Below are 25,989 nucleotides of genomic sequence, written 5' to 3'. Positions count from 1 at the left end.
TTTTCCTACTTACAAACATAAAAATATAGCAAACAGAACTACATACGAAATACAAAATGTAGAACTGACCTGCTTTCCAATTCTGGTCTTTGTAGGTATCCTCCATACCTATTCATACCAACACCATATCCTCCATAACCATATCCACCTCCGTAACCCCCATATCCCGAGTAGCCACCATAACCACCATAACCTCCATAGCTTCCATAGCCGGATAATCCAGAGTATCCTCCATATGAACCATAGGATGGATATGTACTTGACGTCATTGGTGCATAAGTTGATTGCCTATAAGTGCGAGATGGAACAGGTGGAGGTTGTTGCTGCACATTTCTTGTAGGCAAATTAGATGGTATAGATGTAGAAGGTACTGGAGCCCTGCTGTTGTGAAAAGAGATTTATCATTAATACTTACATGAACTGAATTTACAAGCATAGAAGTTTGTTGCAGTTAACAGAATATATTAAGAGGAAAACTTTTAAAGTAGAAAAAAAAAACTCTGTGTTTACTAACATTCTACTGCACACGTTATGTTCCCATGATTATGCCATTCTCACAGTGGTTCAAATCTCTCGAGCATGTTCTTCCTACGTGATTCCATTCAACAAAAAATGACAATGGAATGTGAATTTAAAAATATGTTTATGGTTACTTAAAACTTTTTGTGCTTCCTTTAACTGAATAATGCAACTTCCCCCTTTTAGATGTAAAAGAGGACCTGATGGCCTTAAACTTGGCAAGTTAAATAAATCGGTAAATAAATAAACATTAAATTTAAATTGGTGGCTGCTCAACTCTGATGAATCTCTCTCCACAGAAGTGAACAAAACAAGTTTTAGTTTGTAAATTGAGTTGTTCAATGAAACCTAATTGAGCACCTGAGGTGCATTATCATTTTGGTAAAGTTATCTTACTGTATCTAAAATACAGCTATAAAAATGAATTATTTAGATGTCAGTAGCAAAAAGTTTCTGAAATTGCTAGCCTGGTGTAACCATTGGTATGATCTATGTCAAGTGCATAATTAACGTGTTTATCGTAGCTGCCAAACAATGTATAATTTCTACACACTTTTACAAAAGGCACACATGACTGCTTTTGCAATAAAGCTGTACTTCAACAAAAGAAAACCACGAAGCTTCAACCCATCCTCAACTGTAAAAATGTGACACTTCCATACAGTAAGGACTTCCCAGTTTTAATAAACTAGTTTTGTTCATAATTTGTATCAATGAATTACCACACTGAAAATATGTCTAGTCTTGTACTGTAGACAGATGTATAGCTTGTGGTCATTATTGTTCACTACTTTGGTGAGATGCTGAAACTCCATAAATGATGGTTTGTCAGACGCCTTCCTCCACATTCACAACACCAGCTGACATCCTACTACAAAATAAGCAACTGTTAGCAGTGGATACATGATGCAAGTGGGTTGCATGAGGTAGTTTGGTGCAGCAGTTAGAACAATATCTACTGTTACATCAGCTGCTTTGAGTTTTCTCCCAAGTCATTCCTGATTAAGTTACTTTTCACTAATTTATCTCAATCATAGTATTAATGGGAGGCAATTTGAAACACTGAATTCTTCTACATCTACATTTATACTCTGTGAAGAACTGAGGTGCATGGCAGGGGGTACATCCCATTGTACCAGTTATTATGGGTTTCTTCCTGTTCCATTCACATATGAATCGCCGGAAGAATGATTGTTTGGATGTCTCTGTGCATGCAGTAATTAGCCTAATCTTATCTTCAAGACCTCTATGTGAATGATACATAGGGGAGTTGTAGTATATTCCTGGAGTAATCATTTAAAGCCAGTTCTTGAAGCTTTGGTAACAGATTTTCTCAGGATAGTTTACGCCTATCTTCTTAGTCTCACTATTCTACAGTAGAGGGTTACATGTGAATATTCAAACCCTTCTTCCTGCTTATGAAATGGAGCAAATTGGATCGTTCTCTTTGCATTTGATGTTGATGTGGTCTACGGTGGGATTCTCAAGGCACCATTACTTCACAAACAGTTCCTCAGAAAACCCCACAAGGTTTTTTTTCACTATTTTTCGCCATTACAAAATCCAGCAGAGGATTTCAAGACTGCCACGCATAGCAAATGGCTAAATTTTTTACAGTATGTTCCCAAGATCCTGATCTCGAACAACCTTGAAAATTTTCTTGATATCTGTATCAGTTTTCAAGATACAGAGGGTCAAAGTTACTCTATTTATAAACGTAAAATCTGATAGGAGGCGAAATCTAAACAATAAATATTCACAGCAAATTGCTAAAATTGTGACAGTATTTTATTTACACATTCACCTCGAAAAGGCATCTCCTTGTCTGGAAAAATTTTCATCCGTTACTGAGAAGCACTCCAAAACCCAGCCGCAGTTACCAAGATGACTACGCACAGTAAAAGGCTGCAATTTTCACGATGTATTTTTAAGATCCCAATCTCTAACAACCTTCCAAATTTTCTTCATATCTTTATCTGTTTCCAAGATGCACATGTTCCAAGTTATCTTACTTGTACATATAAAACACACACGTAAAATCCAGTGTCAGGAAGAAACTTGGTTTATAAAGCAACATAGCACAGAGAAATATACTCTAAAGTGTCTCCATTATCATCTGAGAAAACCATGCTGTAGTATCGACACGTGAGACTCCACCCCTACCCCACATAAAATCCAGTTTGAGGTGTAAAATTAGTTTTATGTTATTCTGCAGCAGGGAACCAGCAAAAAAGGGTCCTATCGGAGTACAAAAAACGCGGGTATGTTCCCAGTTATTTAAAAGACTAACCACAAATTGGGGTACCAGGACAGAACAAATGGGACTGTGGCTGTGACTAGGTGTCAATGACAGAGAAACAAAGAGATAATGACAAAGAGTTGGGCTGGATGTGTGAGTGAGAAAGGGCAACAGAGAGTAGATAGGTATGAGCGATTTACAGCGATGGACTAGTGGATTTTATTGCAGATCTAGATTTCAGATAAAAGGGTAGCTATCATCAGTGCGTTACAGGTAGTCACGTAGACACAGTGTAGTTACAACGACAACTTTTTTTTTGTTTTTGTTTCCTATGGGCCCAAATTGCCAAGGTCATCGGTCCCTAGACTTCCACACTACTTAAAACAACTTACACTAAGGACAACATACACACACATGCCCGAGGGCGGACTCGAACCTCCGATGGGGAGAGCCGCGCGAACCTTGGCAAGATGGCTAAGATAGCGCGGTTACGCCGCGCAGCACGACACACATTACGAAATAACTTCGGCATGCATATGCATGAATCAGTCTGACTGATGCTGAGTCTACATGACTACCTGCAAACCACTGACAATGGCTGCGCTGTTAGCTGAAATCTAGATCTGCAATAAAATACAGATGACATTACGACCAAGGCTGACGTTCTTTCTTTCCTGGATTACGTCGCGGTCATTGGGCAAATCATTCCAATAGAATCGAACCTGATGACCTTTAGTAATGTTACATCTCAAGTATAACAATCACGGGTGAACCAAGAATGAGTGCCGAAATTGAAGGAAAATCGGAAAGTCTTTCACTCCAATAAACAGGCTACAAAGAAAACATCAGAGCGTGTATTATTTGTGGATAACATTCAAACGACACAGAGAAGGAGCTAATCGTGCGACGAGCAAAATGTGTGTCCACACCAAACGCGCAGCAATGCGGCGAAGGATCGATGTCGATAGTCAAATGCGCCAAACTACATGGAGTGACGGCCAACACAGGAACAGTCGGCACTTCAAATGGAGTGGTTGCTTGGCTACTGAGTCTTGAATGTGTGAGGTGATATTTAACACGCTGACCGCCGCGAGTCCGCCGTCGGACGCAGCAGAGATCCAAGCCTGGCGCCATGTGCCCGACAGCGACCACACGCGACACCATGTTCAGAAAAGTATATAGTGCAGAACATGTATTAATTTCTATTACTAGAGTGATCTGATGTGGGTATACAGAAAATCGGGTACAATATATTGTCCAACGTTTAGAACTGTTTTTTGTGGCGTGTAGACTCAGCATCAGTCAGACTGATTCAGGCATATACATGCCGAAGTTATTTCGTAATGTGTGTCGTGCTGCGCGGCGTAACCGCGCTATCTTAGCCATCTTGCCAAGGTTCGCGCGGCTCTCCCCATCGGAGGTTCGAGTCCGCCCTCGGGCATGTGTGTGTATGTTGTCCTTAGTGTAAGTTGTTTTAAGTAGTGTGGAAGTCTAGGGACCGATGACCTTGGCAATTTGGGCCCATAGGAAACAAAAACAAAAAAAAAGTTGTCGTTGTAACTACACTGTGTCTACGTGACTACCTGTAACGCACTGATGATAGCTACCCTTTTAGCTGAAATCTAGATCTGCAATAAAATCCACTAGTCCATCGCTGTAAATCGCTCATACCTATCTACTCTCTATTGCCCTTTCTCACTCACACATCCAGCCCAACTCTTTGTCATTATCTCTTTGTTTCTCTGTCATTGACACCTAGTCACAGCCACAGTCCCATTTGTTCTGTCCTGGTACCCCAATTTGTGGTTAGTCTTTTAAATAACTGGGAACATACCCGCGTTTTTTGTACTCCGATAGGACCCTTTTTTGCTGGTTCCCTGCTGCAGAATAACATAAAACTAATTTTACACCTCAAACTGGATTTTATGTGGGGTAGGGGTGGAGTCTCACGTGTCGATACTACAGCATGGTTTTCTCAGATGATAATGGAGACACTTTAGAGTATATTTCTCTGTGCTATGTTGCTTTATAAACCAAGTTTCTTCCTGACACTGGATTTTACGTGTGTGTTTTATATGTACAAGTAAGATAACTTGGAACATGTGCATCTTGGAAACAGACAAAGATATGAAGAAAATTTGGAAGGTTGTTAGAGATTGGGATCTTAAAAATACATCGTGAAAATTGCAGCCTTTTACTGTGCGTAGTCATCTTGGTAACTGCAGCTGGGTTTTGGAGTGCTTCTCAGTAACGGATGAAAATTTTTCCAGACAAGGAGATGCCTTTTCGAGGTGAATGCGTAAATAAAATACTTTCACAATTTTAGCAATTTGCTGTGAATATTTATTGTTTAGATTTCGCCTCCTATCAGATTTTACGTTTATAAATAGAGTAACTTTGACCCTCTTTATCTTGAAAACTGATACAGATATCAAGAAAATTTTCAAGGTTGTTCGAGATCAGGATCCTGGGAACATACTGTAAAAAATTTAGCCATTTGCTATGCGTGGCAGTCTTGAAATCCTCTGCTGGATTTTGTAATGGCGAAAAATAGTGAAAAAAAACCTTGTGGGGTTTTCTGAGGAACTGTTTGTGAAGTAATGGTGCCTTGAGAATCCCACCGTAGACCACATCAACATCAAATGCAAAGAGAACGATCCAATTTGCTCCATTTCATAAGCAGGAAGAAGGGTTTGAATATTCACATGTAACCCTCTACTGTAGAATAGTGAGACTAAGAAGATAGGCGTAAACTATCCTGAGAAAATCTATTACCAAAGCTTCAAGAACTGGCTTTAAATGATTACTCCAGGAATATACTACAACCCCCCTATGTATCATTCACATAGAGGTCTTGAAGATAAGATTAGGCTAATTACTGCATGCACAGAGACATCCAAACAATCATTCTTCCGGCGATTCATATGTGAATGGAACAGGAAGAAACCCATAATAACTGGTACAATGGGATGTACCCCCTGCCATGCACCTCAGTGCTTCACAGAGTTTAAATGTAGATGTAGAAGAATTCAGTGTTTCAAATTGCCTCCCATTAATACTATGATTGAGATAAATTAGTGAAAAGTAACTTAATCAGGAATGACTTGGGAGAAAATTCAAAGCAGCTGACGCAACAGTAGATATTGTTCTAACTGCTGCACCAAACTACCTCATGCAACCCACTTGCATCATGTATCCACTGCTAACAGTTGCTTATTTTGTAGTAGGATGTCAGCTGGTGTTGTGAATGTGGAGGAAGGCGTCTGACAAACCATCATTTATGGAGTTTCAGCATCTCAAAGTAGTGAACAATAATGACCACAAGCTATACATCTGTCTACAGTACAATTCTAATTTATTTAAAAGGATGTTGTGGTTCACACAATCAAATGCCTTAGACAAATCACAGAAAATACCTGCTGCTTGTAATTTGTTATTTAATGAATTAAGTACATTTTCACTGTAGGTGTAAATAGCCTTCTCGATATCAGAAATCCAAACTGTGTTCTTGATAATATGTTATTTGTGGTCAGATGGTTGAGAAGCTGCCTGTACATTACTTTTTCTAAAATTTTTGAGAATGCTGGCAAAAGTGAAATCGGTCTGTAGTTTAGAGCCCAGTCACTGGAACTGAAACTAGAAGTAGCATAGCAAAAGCAGAAAAGCTCAACTCCCTTCTCAAACGCAAAGGAAAATCCAGGAGAATTACCCCAATTTAATCCTCGTACCACTGAAAAGATGAGGGAAATAAGTTTAAGTGTCAGTGGTGTCGAAAAACAGCTGAAATCGTTAAAACTGAACAAATCTCCAGGGGCCGATGGAATCCTTACTAACGAATTTGGGGCTGAGTTATTAACTATAATCTATCGTAATTCCTCAACTAAAAACTCGTGTCCAGTAGTTGGAAGAAAGCACAGGTCACACGCGTTACAAGAATAGCGGAAGTGATTCACACAACTACTGTCCAATATCGTTGATAGCGATTTATTGTAAAATCTTGCATATTCTGAGCTCGAACATAACGATGTACCTCAAAGATTATGACCTCTACCATGCTAAGATGTGTGAATTTTGAAGACATCTATCATATGAAACCCAACTCTCACTTTTTTCATACAACACACTGAAAACTTTGAACCAAGACAGTCAGATAGATCCAGTGTTTCCTGATCTTCGAAAAGCATTTCACTCAGAACTAAATATACGCCTATTCTCAAAAGCATGATAATATGGGGCATCTAGCGAAATTTGTGAATGGACTGAGATATATTGGTAGCGAGGACGTATCATGTCATCTTGGATGGAAAGTGACTGTCGGTTGCAGAAGTACTTTGGGTGTGCCCCAGGGAAGTGTGTTGGGCCTCTTGCTGTTCATGTTGTTTATTAATGACCTTGCGGGATATATCAATAGTAACCTCAGACTTTTTGCACATAATGCAGTTATTTACAATGAAGTACCGCCGGAAAGAATCTGCATGAATGTTCATTCAAATCTTGATGAGACTTCAAAATGATGCGAAAACTGGCAACAAGCTTTAAATGTTCAGAAATGTAAAACTGTGCACTTCACAAACTAAAAAAAAAAGTAGTATCCTAAGACTATAGCACCAATCAGTCACAGCTGGAATCGGCCGACTCATACAAATATCTAGATGTAACACTTTGCGCGAATATGAAATGGAATGGTCACTTAAGTTCAGTCGTGGGTAAAGAAGGTGATAGACTTCGTTTTATTAGTAGAATACCGGGGAAATACAGAATACTGGAGAAATGCAGTCAATCTGCAAAGGAGGTTGCTTACAAATCACTGGTACGACCCATTCCATACCGCTCAAGTGTGAGGACCCGTACCAAATAGTACTAAGAGGGGATATTGAACGTACACAGAGAAGGGCAGCACGAATGGTCACACGTTTGTATAGTAGGAGAGTGTCACAGAGATGCCGGAGCAACTGAAGATAGACGTAAACTATTCCGTGACAGTTTCAAGAACCGGCATTAAATGATGATCTTAGGAGTATATTACAACTCCCCCACGTATCGCTGGCAACGGGATCGTGAGGATAAGATTAGATGAATTACATCACGCAAAAAGGCATTTAAAAAACCATTCTTCCCACGCTACATACGTGAATGGAACGGTTATAAAACCTTAATATATGGTAGAATGAGACGTACCCTCTGCCTTGTACTTCACAATGGTTTGCCGAATGTAGGAGTAGATCGAACGACAACGGAGCATGTGGTCGCTGGCGGACGCACGGCGTCTTTCGTGAAAAACCCTGCTATGTCCGCCGGCAGCCTCGCGGATTCGCTACCCATCGTTGGATGGTGATTGTATCGTATGCGAACTATGTGCATTGTATAGTGTTTGTGGTCTAAAAAACCTTTCAGATTGAAGATTAGAATTTCAGTTTTATTTTACTCTGAGGTGACATACACTCCTGGAAATTGAAATAAGAACACCGTGAATTCATTGTCCCAGGAAGGGGAAACTTTATTGACACATTCCTGGGGTCAGATACATCACATGATCACACTGACAGAACCACAGGCACATAGACACAGGCAACAGAGCATGCACAATGTCGGCACTAGTACAGTGTATATCCACCTTTCGCAGCAATGCAGGCTGCTATTCTCCCATGGAGACGATCGTAGAGATGCTGGATGTAGTCCTGTGGAACGGCTTGCCATGCCATTTCCACCTGGCGCCTCAGTTGGACCAGCGTTCGTGCTGGACGTGCAGACCGCGTGAGACGACGCTTCATCCAGTCCCAAACATGCTCAATGGGGGACAGATCCGGAGATCTTGCTGGCCAGGGTAGTTGACTTACACCTTCTAGAGCACGTTGGGTGGCACGGGATACATGCGGACGTGCATTGTCCTGTTGGAACAGCAAGTTCCCTTGCCGGTCTAGGAATGGTAGAACGATGGGTTCGATGACGGTTTGGATGTACCGTGCACTATTCAGTGTCCCCTCGACGATCACGAGTGGTGTACGGCCAGTGTAGGAGATCGCTCCCCACACCATGATGCCGGGTGTTGGCCCTGTGTGCCTCGGTCGTATGCAGTCCTGATTGTGGCGCTCACCTGCACGGCGCCAAACACGCATACGACCATCATTGGCACCAAGGCAGAAGCGACTCTCATCGCTGAAGACGACACGTCTCCATTCGTCCCTCCATTCACGCCTGTCGCGACACCACTGGAGGCGGGCTGCACGATGTTGGGGCGTGAGCGGAAGACGGCCTAACGGTGTGCGGGACCGTAGCCCAGCTTCATGGAGACGGTTGCGAATGGTCCTCGCCGATACCCCAGGAGCAACAGTGTCCCTAATTTGCTGGGAAGTGGCGGTGCGGTCCCCTACGGCACTGCGTAGGATCCTACGGTCTTGGCGTGCATCCGTGCGTCGCTGCGGTCCGGTCCCAGGTCGACGGGCACGTGCACCTTCCGCCGACCACTGGCGACAACATCGATGTACTGTGGAGACCTCACGCCCCACGTGTTGAGCAATTCGGCGGTACGTCCACCCGGCCTCCCGCATGCCCACTATACGCCCTCGCTCAAAGTCCGTCAACTGCACATACGGTTCACGTCCACGCTGTCGCGGCATGCTACCAGTGTTAAAAGACTGCGATGGAGCTCCGTATGCCACGGCAAACTGGCTGACACTGACGGCGGCGGTGCACAAATGCTGCGCAGCTAGCGCCATTCGACGGCCAACACCGCGGTTCCTGGTGTGTCCGCTGTGCCGTGCGTGTGATCATTGCTTGTATAGCCCTCTCGCAGTATCCGGAGCAAGTATGGTGGGTCTGACACACCGGTGTCAATGTGTTCTTTTTTCCATTTCCAGGAGTGTATGTCGCGATACAGCGATACGCTGCTTTGGCGGAGCTGTCGTTTGCACTCAGGTGATTCACGTGAAACTGTTTCCGACGTGATTACGGCCGCACGACGGGAATTAACCGACTTTGAACGCGGAATGGTAGTTGGAGCTAGACGCATTGAACATTACACTTCGGGGATCTAAAAAATATTCAATATTCCGAAATCCACAGCGTCAATAGCGTGCAGAGAACACCAAATTTCAGGTATTTTCTTTCGCCGCGGACAACGCAGTGGCCGATCGTCTTCACTTAACGACCGAGAGCAGCGCCGTTTGCGTAGTGCTGTGTGCTAAAAGACAAGCAGCCCTGCGTGAAATTACAGCAGAAATTAACGTGGGACGTATTCGTTACGAAGGTGCGGCGAAATCTGGCGTTAATGTGCTACGGCAGCAGACGAGTACAGCGCCTCTCCTGGGTTCGTGGCCAGATCGGTTGGACCCTATATGACTGGGAAATCTTGGCCTGGTCAGATGGGTCCCGACTTCAGTTGATACGAGCTGATGGTGGTGTTTGATTGTGGCGCAGACGCCACGAATCCATGGACCCAAATTGTCAAAAAGGTGCTTTGCAAGCAAGTGGCGTGGCTGTGTTTACATGGAAAGGACTGGATCCTCTGGTCCAACTGAACCGATCAGTGACTAGAAATGGTTATGTTCGACTACCTGGAGACCATTTGCAGCCATCCATGGGCTTCATGTTTCCAACCAACGATCGAAATTTTATGAATGACAATGCGCCATGTCACCGGGTCACAATTGTTCGCAATAGGTTTGAAGAACATTCTGGACAATTCGAGCGAACGATTTGGCCACCAAGATCGCCCGATGTGAATCCCATAGAACACTTCGTGACATAATCGGGATGTCAGTTCGTGCACAAAATCATGCACCGGCAACACATTTGCATTTTGGACGGCTAAAAAGGCAGCAAGGCTCAATATTTCTGCGGGGGGCTTCCAACGACACATTGCGTCAATGCCATGTCGAGTTGCTGCACTACGCTGTGGAAAAGGAGGTCCGACACGACATCAGGAGTCACCGTGTGTACTCACAACATACTCATGTGTCATATACCGTCGCAAATGGAGTAATCATTCTGTGTCACTAATCTGTTGCAGCCACCTGTAAACTATTACTGCGTCCATGTTTTCAGCCTGTTCCTTTAACCTCTATGAGCTCACAGTACTAACAGCTTTGTAATGACAATTTTTCACATCGATGCTTCCATATATAGTCAATAAAGAGTAATAGACGACTTTCAATCATTAAGAGACATGCACTGAGAATTGTTTCTATTCTTAGACGATTCCAACAGATTTATCAGGCTCTTACGTGCAATCCCCAATAGCCAAAAAGTATATAGTAATGTCAACTAGTGAAACTTCCTGGCAGATTAAAACTGTGTGCCGGACCGAGACTCGAACTCGGGACCTCTGCCTTTCGCGGGCAAGCGCTCTACCAACTGAGCTACCCAAGCGCGACTCACGCCCCGTCCTCACAGCTTTAATTCCGCCAGTACCTCGTCTCCTACTTTCCAAACTTCACAGAAGCTCTGCTGCGAACCTTGCAGAACTGCCACTCCTGGAAGAAAGGATATTGCGGAGACATGGCTTAGTCACAGCCTGGGAGTTGTTTCTAGAATGAAATTTTCACTCTACAGCGGAGTGTGCGCTGGTATGAAAGTTCCTGGCAAATTAAAACTGTGTGCCGGACCGAGACTCGAACTCGAGTTCGAGTCCCGGTCCGGCACACAGTTTTAATCTGCCAGGAAGTTTCATACCAGCGCACACTCTGCTGTAGAGTGAAAATTTCATTCTACGTCAACTAGTCTCTGAAATGTAATTTTCCAGTAATTTGCGTCCTTTTTATTTCCTTCTGATTTACAGTCATACGATGTTCAAAATCTTAATCGAATGATACTCCATGAAAATTTTCGAGCACTCCATTACGGTCTGCGAGTGGTTCACCGATATTTCCGCAGTATATTTAATAACTTTTTAAAATTGTGTAACCAACTACCAACGTTTCTTCTCCTTTTGTATGGATGGTGTAGCACAACGAACAGCAACACTTGCAATTTTGCCTCGACCCATCTTCGAATGTACGAGCGCTACAACTGAAATTAACCTCGCAGGCCACTTGGCTCTGTGGTGTGGATCGATCTTAAGGAAAACAGAGCTACTTCAGTCCCCACTCACTCCAGGGAATAACTATAAAATTGAGCAAAATTTATTTCGAGATCTACAAATTGTTTCAAGTGTGAACTCTGAAAATATTTAGCTGCCATTGCAATTGTGCCTTTGCAGCAATTACGAAAACACGTTACGAGGGAACTACTTTATTTTTTTATCCGGTAGTGTAACAGTTATCTTGTTTCGTTTACGGGTCCGTTCACTCGGTCGAGGGCACAGCCGATACGCTCACACGAGCCGAAACCTATCATGTAATTAGGCGGGCGGATATCGCTTCAAGATTGGTGTGGGTAAAAAAAACCAGTGTCTCGCTGGGTGATGCAAAAACAAATTTTAATAAAAGTGTCTGTGCCTTTATTGGAAGAACCCAAGTGATTTTGTGTGCTGCTGTGTTACAGTGGGTAGGACATGGTCATCGCTTCATCTCAGAAGCGAAAAGTCAAAGCAGTTGGTCGCCCTCCACTACCAACACACTCGTGTTCATCTGCTGAAAAGAATATGGCCTGTAATATGAATGCCTGCGTGTACGTTATTTCGGAAATGTCCGAAAGAACAGACACTACGCACTCATGTAACTGATTCGCCTCGACGGTCAATGAATCCACCACCAGCAGGGCGGATGCACAACTACGTTCGACCTCTTACGGGAATCTCAAACGAGCGAGCATAGCGGACATGGACGTGGACTACGGGCAGCTTGCGCCAGGTGGGAATGTGGGTCGGACGAGAGGCGTGCTGAGATAGTGTTTATCGCAATTGTGCGGACTATGTCCGAGTGGCACAGAGGTTAACGCAACTACCAAGTAAGCGGGAGACCCCGGGTTCGATTCCTGGCACACATTTTCACTCGTCGCCGCTGATTCCGCATAAATTCCCAATGCAGCTGACACCAATAGTTCCTTCCAATTCCTTTCTTTCTCTCTCCAGCTTCAATTTGCATATTGTTGTCTGTTTCTGCAGGGCCATAAAGTGAGTTCTCTTACGGAATCGGTCAACTCTTACACACAACTGTGTATAACAATTTGTTGGGATAAGAAATCGAATGATCACATAGGCTCACTCGTGGGTGAAGCAGATGGCAGAGTGCTGTTCATTGGTAGAATACTGCAGAAATCCAAACAGTCTACAATGAAAACTGCATACAAAACACTCGTGCGATTCATTCTAGAGTATTGCGCAAATGTGAGGAGCCCGTATTAACACGCGACATTGAAAGGATACAAAGATGGACAGCACGAATGATCACAAGTTTGTTCGAACCATGGGAAAGTGTCACGACGATGCTGAAAGAAATGATCTAGCAGACGCTTGAAAATGAGGTAAGTATCCCGCAAGAACCTACTTAGAACATTTCTAGAGTATAGGAATGGGCTACAACCCCGTACATACCACACACACAGCGATCGCAAATACAAGATTACACTAATTACACCACGCACAGAAGCGTTTAAGCAACTATGCTTCCCGTAATCCATACGGCAATGGAACGGTTAAAAGCCTTAACAACTGATACAATGGGACGTATCCTTTGCCGTGCACTTCACAGTGGTTTCCAGAGTATAGATGTAGATGCAGATGGATTACCATGCAAAGGGAGAAATACAAGTTGAGTGTTCAGGACTAACTGAACGAAAAATTCGTGAGAGAGTCCCGAATTGCAAAAGAAACTAATATGGTTGCAGGACAATGAGTTTGTCCACAGCAATCCTTTAACAGCGAGAGTTTAATGTTCTGTCGACGAAGTCATTAGAGACTAAGCACACTGCCAGTTTGGGGAACGGTGGCAAAGAAAATATTCACATCCTCTTACAGGAACCGACGTCACATACATGTATTGAGCCAATTTGTATATGACTAATATGGAAAAGCCAATTATGACAAAAGTTCACAAAAAAAAGCAACGAACTCCATTCAAATTGTCAGAAAAAGTCCATACCTAGCAGAATGTGGGGTAGACGATTTAATTCATTTAACTTCTTCATATTTCAAAGTTTGTGCACAGTGGCAAAATACCAAGTTTTTTAGCACTTTTATTTCAGTTTCTTTTTCTATACACTACATGCCATTAAAATTTGTACACCACGAAGATGACGTGCTACAGACGCGAAATTTAACCGACAGGAAGAAGATGCTGTGATGTGCAAATGATTAACTTTTCAGAGCATTCACAAAGGTTGGCGCCGGTGGCGACACCTACAACGTGCTGACATGAGGAAAGTTTCCAACCGATTTCTCATACACAAACAGCAGTTGACCGGCGTTGCCTGGTGAAACGTTGTTGTGATGCCTCGTGTAAGGAGGAGAAATGCGTACCATCACGTTTCCGACTTTGATAAAGGTCGGATTGTAGCCTATCGCGATTGCGGTTTATCGTATCGCGACATTGCTGCTCGCGTTGGTCGAGATCCAATGACTGTTACCAGAATAAGGAATCGGTGGGTTCAGAAGGGTAATACGGAACGCCGTGCTGGATCCCAACGGCCTCGTATCACTAGCAGTCGAGATGACAGGCGTGTTATCCGCATGGCCATAACGGATCGTGCAGCCACGTCTCGATCCCTGAGCCAACAGATAGGGACGTTTGCAAGACAACAACCATCTGCACGAACAGTTGACGACGTTTGCAGCAGCAAGGATTATCAGCTCGGAGACCATGGCTGCGGTTACCCTTGACGCTGCATCACAGATAGGAGTGCCTGCGATGGTGTACTCAACGACCGACCTGGGTGCACGAATGGCAAAACGTCATTTTTTCGGATGAATCCAGGTTCTGTTTACAGCATCATGATGGTCGCATTCGTGTTTGGCGACATCGCGGTGAACGCACATTGGAAGCGTGTATTCGTCATCGCCATACTGGGGTATCACCCGGCGCGATGGTATGGGGTGCCATTGGTTACAAGTCTCGGTCACCTCTTGTTCGCACTGACGGCACTTTGAACAGTGGACGTTATATTTCAGATGTGTTACGACCCGTGGCTCTACCCTTCATTCGATCCCTGCGAAACTCTATATTTCAGCAGGATAATGCACGACCGCATGCTGCAGGTCCCGTACGGGCCTTTCTGGATACAGAAAATGTTCGACTGCTGCCCTGGCCAGCACATTCTCCAGATCTCTCACCAACTGAAAACGTCTGGTCAATGGTGGCCGAGCAACTGGCTGGTCACAATACGCCAGTCACTACTCTTGGTGAACTGTGGTATCGTGTTGAAGCTGCATGGGCAGCTGTACCTGTACACGCCGTCCAAGCTCTGTTTGACTCAATGCCCAGGCGTATCAAGGCCGTTATTACGGCCAGAGGTGATTGTTCTGGGTACTGATTTCTCAGGATCTTTGCACCCAAATTGAGTGAAAATGTAATCACATGTCATTTCTAGTATAATAATTTGTCCAATGACTACCCGTTTATCATCTGCATTTCTTCTTGGTGTAGCAATTTTAATGGCCAGTAGTGTAGTAGAAATATACACTGATCAGCCAAAACATCATTACCACTGCCCACGGCGAGTTGGAAGCCTCCTGGTGGCGTTACGGGCACGTGTCGCGATAACAAAAGTATAAGCGGAGCAGACACGGATGGGAGATCACCCTAGCGAAGAGCGGGCTGCAAATGGGGAAATCGATTGAGATAATCAACTTTGACAAATGGAAGATCATTATTACGCAGAGCGTGTGAACGAGTACCTCGAAAACGGCGATGCTGTTCAAACGTTCAAGTGCTACTGTTGATTGGCTGGTTTGGGGGAGGGGACCAAACAACGAAATCATCGGTCCAATCGGATTAGAGAAGGATGGAGGAGGAGATCGGCCGTGCCCTTTCAAAAGAACCATCCCGGCATTTGCCTGAAGCGATTTAGGAAACTCACGAAAAACCTAACTCAGGATGGCAGGATGCGGGTCAAACCCGTCCTCCCGCATGCAAGTCCTGTGTGCTAACCAATGCGCCACCTCGCACGGCGTGCTATAGTCGTGAACATCTACGGAAAGAGGTAGGACAGTGAAACCACTACTTAGCGTTAAATGGTTGGACGTCCACGACCCTTCACAGAACGTGGGGTTCGGAGGCCCGTCTGCTCTGTAAAGGAGGACAGATGGTGGCGTCTCTGCCGAAAGAACACAATGTTGGTGCACGCGTAAGTGTTTTGCTGGACACCGTTCATCGCACACTGTTGAAGATCGAGATCCACAGCACACCACCCCTACGCGTTCACATGTTGACCCAACGACATTGTTAATTACGATTACACAGGGCACGCGACCATCGGAATTCGACCGTCGATCAATGGAAACGTGTCGGTTCTTCAGGTGAATCACATTTTTGCTACACCAGTTCGATGGTCGTCTTCACAAAGGCTGTCATCGAGATGAACGGCGGCTCGAACCGTGCAGTGCGCTACAGACGCAGGCTGTTGGGAGTGGTATTGTGCTATGAGAGACATTCTCCTGCGCTTGCAAGGGCCCTGGGACCTGAGGTGGTAACTGAAAAAAACGCCGCATCTCTTCATGCTTGGAGTCTTCCCCGACACTGATGTTACCTTTCAGCAGCATGGAACCAAAATAGGTCGCTATCGGGCGCTAACACGGCGTACGCAAATCTACGGCCCGCTATTTTCACGAATTATATGACCTGTGCGTAGACATTTAATGCTACATACCTCCACAAACCTACCAACAAACTAATGGATCCCTGACACAGAATCAGTGATGTATTTCGTTCCGGAGACGGGCAAACAAACTATTAAGCAGGTGGTCACAATGTTTTGGCTCATCAGTATATGTTATACATTGGAACTGAACATCTCACTTTGCCGTACGGCCAGTATATACAAGGTGGCCAGACACAGTCTCAAAAGCTTGTAACAGTGTTGCAGAATAGGTTGTGCTGAGAAATCATTGCCGGCCGTGGTGGCCGTGCGGTTCTAGGCGCTGCAGTCCGGAACCGCGGGACTGCTAAGGTCGCAGGTTCGAATCCTGCCTCGGGAATGGATGTGTGTGATGTCCTTACGTTAGTTAGGTTTAAATAGTTCTAAGTTCTAGGGGAGTGATGACCTAAGATGTTAAGTCCCATGGTGCTCAGAGCCATTTGAACCATTTTTGAGAAATCCTTGTTAACAAAAAGGTCGACACGTTGCGCTGTTTCAGAGTTAATTAGCACTGAAGTTAGCCAGTCAGGCCGTTGTGCGACAAATTCAAGCGGCCTGCCATATACAAGATGATGATGATGATGATGATAATGATGATGATGATTGGTTTGTGAGGCGCTCAACTGCACGGTTATCAGCGCCCGTAAGAATTTCAAATCATTACACAGTCCATCTCGCCACTTTTAAGAATACTGATGAAATGATGAGGACAACACAAACATCCATTCCAGGGCAGAGAAAATCCCCAACCCGGCCGTAATCAAACCCGGGACCCTGTGATCCAGAGGCAGCAACGCTAGCCACTAGACCACGAGCTACGGACCGCCAGATACAGTTAGTGACATCTGTTCTCATAGCGTAGATAACAGCGCACGAGGCTGCTCAGTCTTTAGCCCAGGTTCGATCCTTACTAACGCCCCATGTGCATGTTTGTGTAGCTCTCTTGTTCGCTTTTAAGAAACCGAAAGAAGAACACGTTTGACGACACCGTCTCTGCAGGGCCGCCTGAATTTGCAAGCGCTACGGCCTGGCTGGATACTTCAACTTCGGTAACGGAGCAACGTATCGAAAGCTTTTCTTAACAATTAATTACCAGCACAACCTACCCCGCAACATCCTTACAATCTTTTCGGGCTGTTTCTGACCACCCAACCTATACAGCATGTGAAATTGCTATTGTACGAGGGTAAGTCAATTAAGTTATATTTTTTATTTACATTTTTGTTTCTTTTGGTAGTACTGTCGTTTTACGTTGATGACGCATGCTTTGTTTATTTGTTGTTATATCTTTGCAATTTTCAAGCTGCTAGGTTAGTTTCGCTATCGCTGCCGTGCTGTTAATCATGGCTGCTCTGCTGTCTATTTGCACCAAAGAAGAGCAATGTTCAGTGATCCGTTTCTTGTGGTCGGAAGGCGTATCAGGGGCCGAAATTCATCGAAGATTTTCGGCACAGCAAGGGAACAGTGTTTTGCCACAACGGGATGTCTACGAATGGATTGAAAAATTCCGAAATTGTCGCACAAGTGTTACGCATGATGAAAGAGCCGGACGACCGTTTACCATCACAAATGAAGAAACCATTGAGCGTTCACGTGAAATGATTCTCTTAGACGGACGATTAACTATTGACGAAGTGGCACATCGTCTGCAAATTAATCACTGTTCTGAAACTTCCTGGCAGATTAAAACTGTGTGCCCGACCGAGACTCGAACTCGGGACCTTTGCCTTTCGCGGGCAAGTGCTCTACCAACTGAGCTCGGTAGCTCAGTTGGTAGAGCACTTGCCCGCGAAAGGCAAAGGTCGCGAGTTCGAGTCTCGGTCGGGCACACAGTTTCCGCTGCAGAGTGAAAATCTCATTCTGGAATCACTGTTCTGCGTACGAAATCATCCACAACAGACTTGGGTTTCATAAAGTTTGTGCAAGATGGGTCCCAAACAACTCACACAGTTGCATAAACAAACGTACTTGGACATCTGCAAAAAACATTCAGATCGCTATCGTAACAAAGAGGACAACTTCTTAGACAGGATCATGACTGGTGACGAGACATGGATCCATCGTTACGAGACGGAGAGTAAACGGCAGAGTATGGAAAGGAAACATCCAAATTCGCCGTGCAAGAAAAAGTTGAAGAACCAACCGTCCGCAGGAAAACACGCTTACGGTTTTTTGGGACGCCGAAGGTTCAGTATTGGAACATTATGGGGAAAGTGGCAAACAATAAACAGAGTACGTTACAGTGAGATGCTTACTGCCAGGCTAAAAGCCGAGGATTGCTGTCAAAAGGTGGTGTATTGTTGCACGACAATGCCCGTCCGCATACTGCTGCCCACACTGCTGAAACGGTCCAGAAACTCAGATTTGAAGTACTGGATCATCCTCCATATAGCCCCGATCTTGCCCCTCCTGATTATTACTTGTTCGGTCCACTCAAACAGGCATGAAGGGGCCGTCGATTTGCCTCGGACGAAGCAGTGAAAGAAACGGTGCACTCCTGGCTCGCAGCTCAACCGAGAACCTTCTTTTATGAGGGCATCAGAAAGCTTTTGGTGCCCCTGTTCGTCTGTCTAAGAGAATCATTTCACGTGAACGCTCAATGGTTTCTTCATTTGTGATGATAAACGGTCGCTCTTTCATCATGTGTGACACTTGTGCGACCATTTCGGATTTTTTCAATCCATTCGTAGACACTCCGTTGTGGCAAAACACTGTTCCCGTACTGTACCGAAAGTCTTCGATGTATTCCCGACATTTCATTACTCTACGTTAAATATTTTTTAGTGTTACGATTTCTTCCGTAACTGCATGTGAACAGCAATGAGCAAATGGTGTTTATATATAATAATGAGTTAGTGCTGAACTGCACTTGAGCTTAACTACAACTAGTGACGTGTGAATCACAATAAATGGATGCCCAGGAATCACCAGATTGCACACAAAGTGCGTAACTGAATACCGCATAGTGAAATGTTCTAGAACGTATTTTATACTATATAAACAGAAACTTGAAATAACAGTGTCCAAAAACTAGGTACTTTGCCACTTTGCACAAAATTTGAAAACCTGCGTATGGGAAAAAGTGGTAGTAATCAAATTTGTAGAGAATTTTATGCGCTCTTGAAAAGGAAACACACGCCAAAGTGCTTGGAGCACAGAAACGGATTTTTTGAAAAAACGAAATCTCCAAAATTTTCAAAGATTTTGACCAAAGAAAAGTATAACCAACGTAACTTTTGTTGGTAAAGCTTTGTTCTTCAATCTTTCCAATCATATGAACGAATTGTAGACATAGTCTTCTACCCCACCTTTTGCAAAATACGAGGGATGATCCAAAAAGTAACGCGCAATAATTTTTCTCTCTCCTGGTATTGCAACTGGAGTGATGAAATTTCACAAGGATATAATCTGAAGTGTGTACTACCGAGGGTACTTTGTTTTCATGTGCAGCTCTGGCGAGAGAATGCTGGAATACGAAACAAACATGGTGCGCATGTTACTGTCGTCAAATTATGAAGAGCAGAGAAATATATTTCAGTATTTGTGGGCTAAAGGGCATCAACGGAGTAAAATTCCCAGAGACATGCGTGGCATGTATGGGGACGACTATGGACAGTAGCAATGTCTCCAGGTGGTGTGCATTCTTCCAAGAGGGCCGTGTAAACCTTAGTGATTCGCCACTCTCCGGGTGCCCTGTAACAGTTGCAACCCCGCAAAAAGTCGGCCCATTGAGGCAGCAATTCTGAACGACCGGCCTGTGCAACTGCTAACCTTATAGCAGCAGTTCAACATTTCCTATGATGCGGTGTACGACACTGTTCACGACACACTGAAATTTCGTAAAGTTAGTGCTCGCTGGGTCCCTGAGAACATGATGGCCAGTAAATGATAATGGAGTTGGATCACTTAACGTGTTACACCGCAGATATGCATGACTTTCTGAAAGGATTCCTCACTGGTGAAGAGTCTTGGGCGTACCACTACATGCCCGAAACCAAGTGGGCCTCTGAGTCGAAACATGCTAGTTTCCCTGTACGAAAAAAATTGAAAGTGACTGGATATGCTAGGTAAGTGCTTGTGACAGTGTTCTGGGATATGAAGGTGTATTATTGGCGGACTCCGCTGAACATAGGACCACTGTGAATAATGCAGCCTATATTAAAAAACTTTGGTAAAGTTGCGTCGTGCCCTTAGTGACAAACACGGTAATATTAATGTTGGCGGTGTCGAACTTTTCACCGATAATGCTCGCCTCCATTTTGGTGCTCCTGTTCGTCAGAAAATCATCAAATTTGGGTGGGAAGTGATTCAGCATCCATCATACAGTCCATACCTTGCACCGTCGGACTTTCATCTGTTTCGCCCCTTAAAGAAATTCCTGGCTAGCCAATGCTTTGTGACAGTTGCAAAAGTGAAATCAGCAGTCCGCAGATGGTTATAATCGAACCAAATGGACTTCTAAGAACAGGGCATACTGTAACTGGTGCCACGGTGGGAGAAATGTGCTTAGAACGTTGGTGACTATGGAGAAAAGCAGGTAAATTATGTAAATTCATTTGTGATTTTTTTGTTTTGTCATCTATTAAACTTTTTGGTAATAAAATTATTGTGCTTTACCTTCTGAGCTTCCATAGTATATCTACTATTTGACTGGACTAACAGGTTTAATCGATTTACGGAACTATGAAGAATTTAAATCTGGATGGCTGGACGGGGAACTGAACCGATGTCATCCCGTATGCGAATCCGGGCCACTCTGTCCTATAACAACGGAAGAAATCTATTTGCTTACAAATTGTAACATCCGCCTTATTCGCCACATCTGACAGCCTCTGACTGCAGTTTGAATCTAGTTTAGTCAAATCGAATTTGCAGAAAATTGGGGCTACCAGTTTACAAAATCGTCAGGGCAAGGATCTAAGACAGGACACACAAAAAGAAGCACGTAGCATTTCCATACCTACCAACTTTCGAAAGAAACTACCAATAAAATTCACGCGCGACAACAACAAAATAAAAAAAACTAACAATTTTCAACATACTCCGACTTGACGAAAATAATAATACTCCTGGGCTACAAAATACAATAATTCATGCTTTAAACAGCATACTTCAATGAAATCACATCTACTTACATCATAGGCCAATGATATGTATATGAACATAACATGAGAGACAAAATCCATGTTTTAGCAGCAGGCTTGGTGAATGTTGGTTTGGAGCATACGTAACAGGGCTTCCTTGATAAATTGAGCAGATATACGATAGCTGAATAAGGATTTACACAATAAAACTTGTTTTAACTTAGAAATGCACGAAATAATATAATACACACTGCAAATTACATGTTAGGTCAATTTTAAAGTTATAGTTGTGGTCTTTTTAGCTCCCTGCAGAAAGTCTTGAGAAAATGTTTTGCCGTAACAGGGATCATAACTCCTGGTCTTCAAAACAAAAATACGCTCCAGAGATTCACTGGAGATGGATGATGTGAACTCTGTTCTGTTTCTCTTCACAATACTGAAAACACGTTCACATCCTGCATTGAGTCGGGGTATGGTAAGAATAGAGTGACTGCATAACTATAGAAATTCAGGTTTACTTAAGAAGCCCGTCGGCTCCACGAATTCTTCATATTTATACCCAACTAGAATCACTCGCGACATCTTGATCTGCGGCCAAAGTATGATTGAAGAGCTGTGAACTGCCTCTGAAGCTCAATCACCACCTCATCTGTAGTTTCATTCTCTTCCTTGCATAACATGGTAGGAAACTTTTCGAAGAAACAACGAATAGATGAAAACTGTGGATCTTCGATTTTGTCCAACCTAAGAACTTGAGCATGCTTTAACACAACATCCTTGAGTGGAAACTTGTTAATGGTATAGTCACAGGCAGAACAAAAGTAGTTTCTCACTGATGAAAAGAAATTTATCCGTATCCTGGAGATCGTTCTAACTCATCATCACTTCTTTGATTTTGAATCAAGTTGTACTCACCTTTAAGCAATGTGGAGCTTTTGACAATTTTGGGCTTAATAAACTTGGTGAACAACGGCTTTAGCAAATCCATTAGAAGTTCTAATAAAAAGTGAACTTGTGGAGAAGAAGTCTGAAGGGCAACATACTATTTGTCACACACAGGAATAGTCACACGAAGGAAAGTGTAAAACACCTTGTTCACGTTTGAGAACAAAAATTTTTTTCTCACGTGTTGTAGCAAAAGTCTTACTTTTTAGAATGGGTTTGTCACATTTGGAAGAATATGCTATTCTTTTGGAGGCATGTGTAGTAGCAGAATCAAGAATACTCTTCTTCTGATACGCTTTGGACCCACTTTGTTCAACTCTAAGTATTCTGAAAGATGTCAAGCTTGTGAAAATGTTTTGGGTATATAATATTACCTTGTCCTTGAAGAAAGAAAAAGCCATCCAACTGGTCCAGTAATGTATCCAAACATGTGCCTTAAGGCAACCACCTAGTACATAAATGCTTCAGAATTTTCTTTGCCTCTTTACTGTGCAAGTTCTGAAATTTTTGAAGGCGTTCTTTTCTTCTGACAACCTTCTCTAAGAAATAAAATATATCAACAAGGATCCCACCCACTGGAAGAGGTGATCTTCCAGCTCCTTTTTCAGCTACTAAATTAATCAGGTGTCAACATATGATGGCAATACCTTGTTGAACTTCCTTCAGAACTGCTGAAAACCCATTTTTTGTGTCCTATCATAACACAAGCATTGTCGGAGCAGAAAGCCACACAGTTTTCAATTGGTATGTCATGAGAATTCAGCTGCGATAACATCATCAGGTTACCTATGTTTCGTCCTGCTGAGTCCAGGTCTAACTCTGGTATTGATAGCATAGTGTTCACTACTTTTTCACGCGGGAATATCATAGAATGTAACAACAACAGGATACAACTTGGCATTCGTGTCACTGCTTCCAACCGTTGCCAAAGAAAACGGTCCGTTCTGAAGGCACTTAAACAACCTCAGATGATGCATTTTTTGCCATTTTATTTATAATGCATGTCGTCTTCGTGCAACCACTGCCAAATTTAAATTTGCAACCGATGTGGGCACAATCTACTTAAATAAAGCACCAGGGGGATCATCCGCACTTAAGGGCACATTGTGTTCCACCAACGCACCAAAATGGAAGTAAACAGATACTCGGCCCTAATATCGTCACTGTCAAAACTTCCAGTTTGGGCAAAAAAATGTGTGGATTTTCTTGCTACCTTCCTTCGATTTAACATAACTTACGTGTTTACTGCACTTCACATGATTACTCAAATCGTTTCTTCCACTAATTTGTAAATATGTGGTAAGATCTTATGGGACCAAACTGCTTAGGTCATCGGTCCCTAAGCTTACACACTACTTAATCTAAACTTAAACTAACTTACGGTATGGGCGACACACAAACCCATGCCTAGGGGATGACTCTAACCTCCGACGGGGCGGGGGGTGTTATAATACATACCGTGCAAAGGGTAAATTTTTCTCCCTTTCTTGATTTTAGTATTCACGGAAAATCGACAGAAAATGATTCTTTAAATGTCTGGAAGTACTGTTTCTTGTTGTCAAAAGGAATATAGCGTACGAAAACGTCGGAGAACAAACGTCTCGATATGTACTGAAACACCGAAAGGAACCTGGATCACTAGATGTCACATAAAATTATGACAAACACTCAAGGCAGTCAGTTCACTGAAAGATGTCAAAGCACACAAAGGTTTAATCTACTAAATGAACACGACGCCAACCTTGTAAACGAAGAATATCCACATGGTAATACACACACACACACACACACACACACACACACACACACACACACACATGGAATGAATGTAATTAGTCTACACGTGGTCAAAAAATATGGATTAAATGACAACATGCGAACGGAACGGAACAAAGGATATTCACATGGAATAACTGCTATCCCGGGTATAAATTCAAGTGACAACACAAACACCGCACGGTTAAAAGTACCGATATCAAAGAACGAGTTATCGACTATTGCAGATTTGCCTACGATCCACAGTAGCAATAGATTGTACAGATGTGGCATGTTTATCGAATGTTGACGTTTCGATTTTTTGTCCGCGGAGTCGTAAAATGACATCGCCCATTCGCAAAACCGTAAAACGCTGCAATTTACGTAAATATTACGGATAAGCCATAAAAGTTGGCAGGTTTGCATTTCTGTCATCAGACAAATATTCCCCTACAATTTATGACGACCAAAGTTGGTTTAATGCAATGATTTGAGTTTGTTAATACTACTAATGCGCCGTTTTTCTACAACTTCCCTGCTTGGCGCCGCCAAGCGGTTGATACGTATAAACACTCTCCGAAACGTTGCGTATTGTGAAGCACATTCAACATGTAAATCACGACATATTTTGGAACCGATTGTGGCGCCATAAATAAGGAAAGGCGTTTTGTAATGTCGGATAAAAAACTGAAAATAACAGGTTTTCCATTTTTAGCCGTAAGATATCGATAACAAAGCAGACCAGAAAGTCTGTACAGACACATTTGTATAAGAAGTCAAAACAAGGAAAGGTTTACGACACGTTCATTCTCATTACTGCTGTTTATCTGTTTGTTGAAAGGGGGAGAGTAAAGGCGTTTCGTTGTTTAAGGGGAGAAAATTAGCATAATCCGATTCATTTATGATGCAGCAGTTGTAGCCGAAAATGAGTAGCAACTTTGTTTTGTTCTAGATGCAACGGAACATATTCTAGCTGTAGGTTAAGATATGCACAAGAAGAATGCATCACAGGTGGACACGCTGAAGGACTAAAATGTTATAGCCGGGAAAGGAACTCAGGAAGTAATATATACATTTTGACCCCCGAAAAGAAGAATAAACATTTTAGGTAAACGCAAGGCACAGAACAAGGACAAAAGGTCTTTTACAACAATAAATAGCGGCTAGTATCCAACAATGTAAAAATCGTTCGTAGTTTTGAATGTTGTTGTTGTTGTGGTCTTCAGTCCTGAGACTGTTTTGATGCAGCTCTCCATGCTACCTTATCCTGTGCAAGTTTCTTCATCTCCCAGTACCTACTGCAACCTACATCCTTCTGAATCTGCTTACTGTATTCATCTCTTGGTCTCCCTCTACGATTTTTACCCTCCAATGCTAAATTTGTGATCCATTGATGCCTTAGAACATGTCCTACCAACTGGTCCCTTCTTCTCGTCAAGTTGCGCCACAAACTCCTCTTCTCCCCAATTCCATTCAATACCTCCTCATTAGTTATGTGATCTACCCATTTAATCTTCAGCATTCTTCTGTAGCACCACATTTCTAAAGCTTCTATTCAATTCCTGTCCAAACTATTTATCGTCCAGGTTTCACTTCCATACATGGCTACACTCCATACGAATACTTTCAGAAACGACTTCCTGACACTTAAATCTATACTCGATGTTAACAAATTTCTCTTCTTCAGAAACACTTTCCTTGTCATTGCCAGTCTACATT

At 43.2% G+C, this 25,989-nt stretch overlaps 1 protein-coding gene across 2 annotated transcripts in view; it reads right to left on the bottom strand.

Annotated features, from left to right (window-relative positions):
• The window catches only part of LOC124802594 (probable peroxisomal membrane protein PEX13), a 94,550-nt gene that overhangs the window by 17,524 nt on the left and 51,037 nt on the right, over window positions 1–25,989 (bottom strand). The window contains exon 2 of one of the 2 annotated variants that reach the window (XM_047263473.1): window positions 70–381. In XM_047263473.1, coding sequence (XP_047119429.1) covers window positions 70–381 — 312 coding nt within the window. The remainder of the gene's footprint in view (window positions 1–69; window positions 382–25,989) is intronic. The other variant, XM_047263474.1, reaches the window with a different exon arrangement.

Source organism: Schistocerca piceifrons, chromosome 6, assembly GCF_021461385.2.
Source record: "Schistocerca piceifrons isolate TAMUIC-IGC-003096 chromosome 6, iqSchPice1.1, whole genome shotgun sequence".
Lineage (NCBI taxonomy): Eukaryota > Metazoa > Arthropoda > Insecta > Orthoptera > Acrididae > Schistocerca > Schistocerca piceifrons.
Note: the sequence above shows the minus strand (reverse complement) of the source record. Positions and strands in the feature narration are given on the sequence as shown.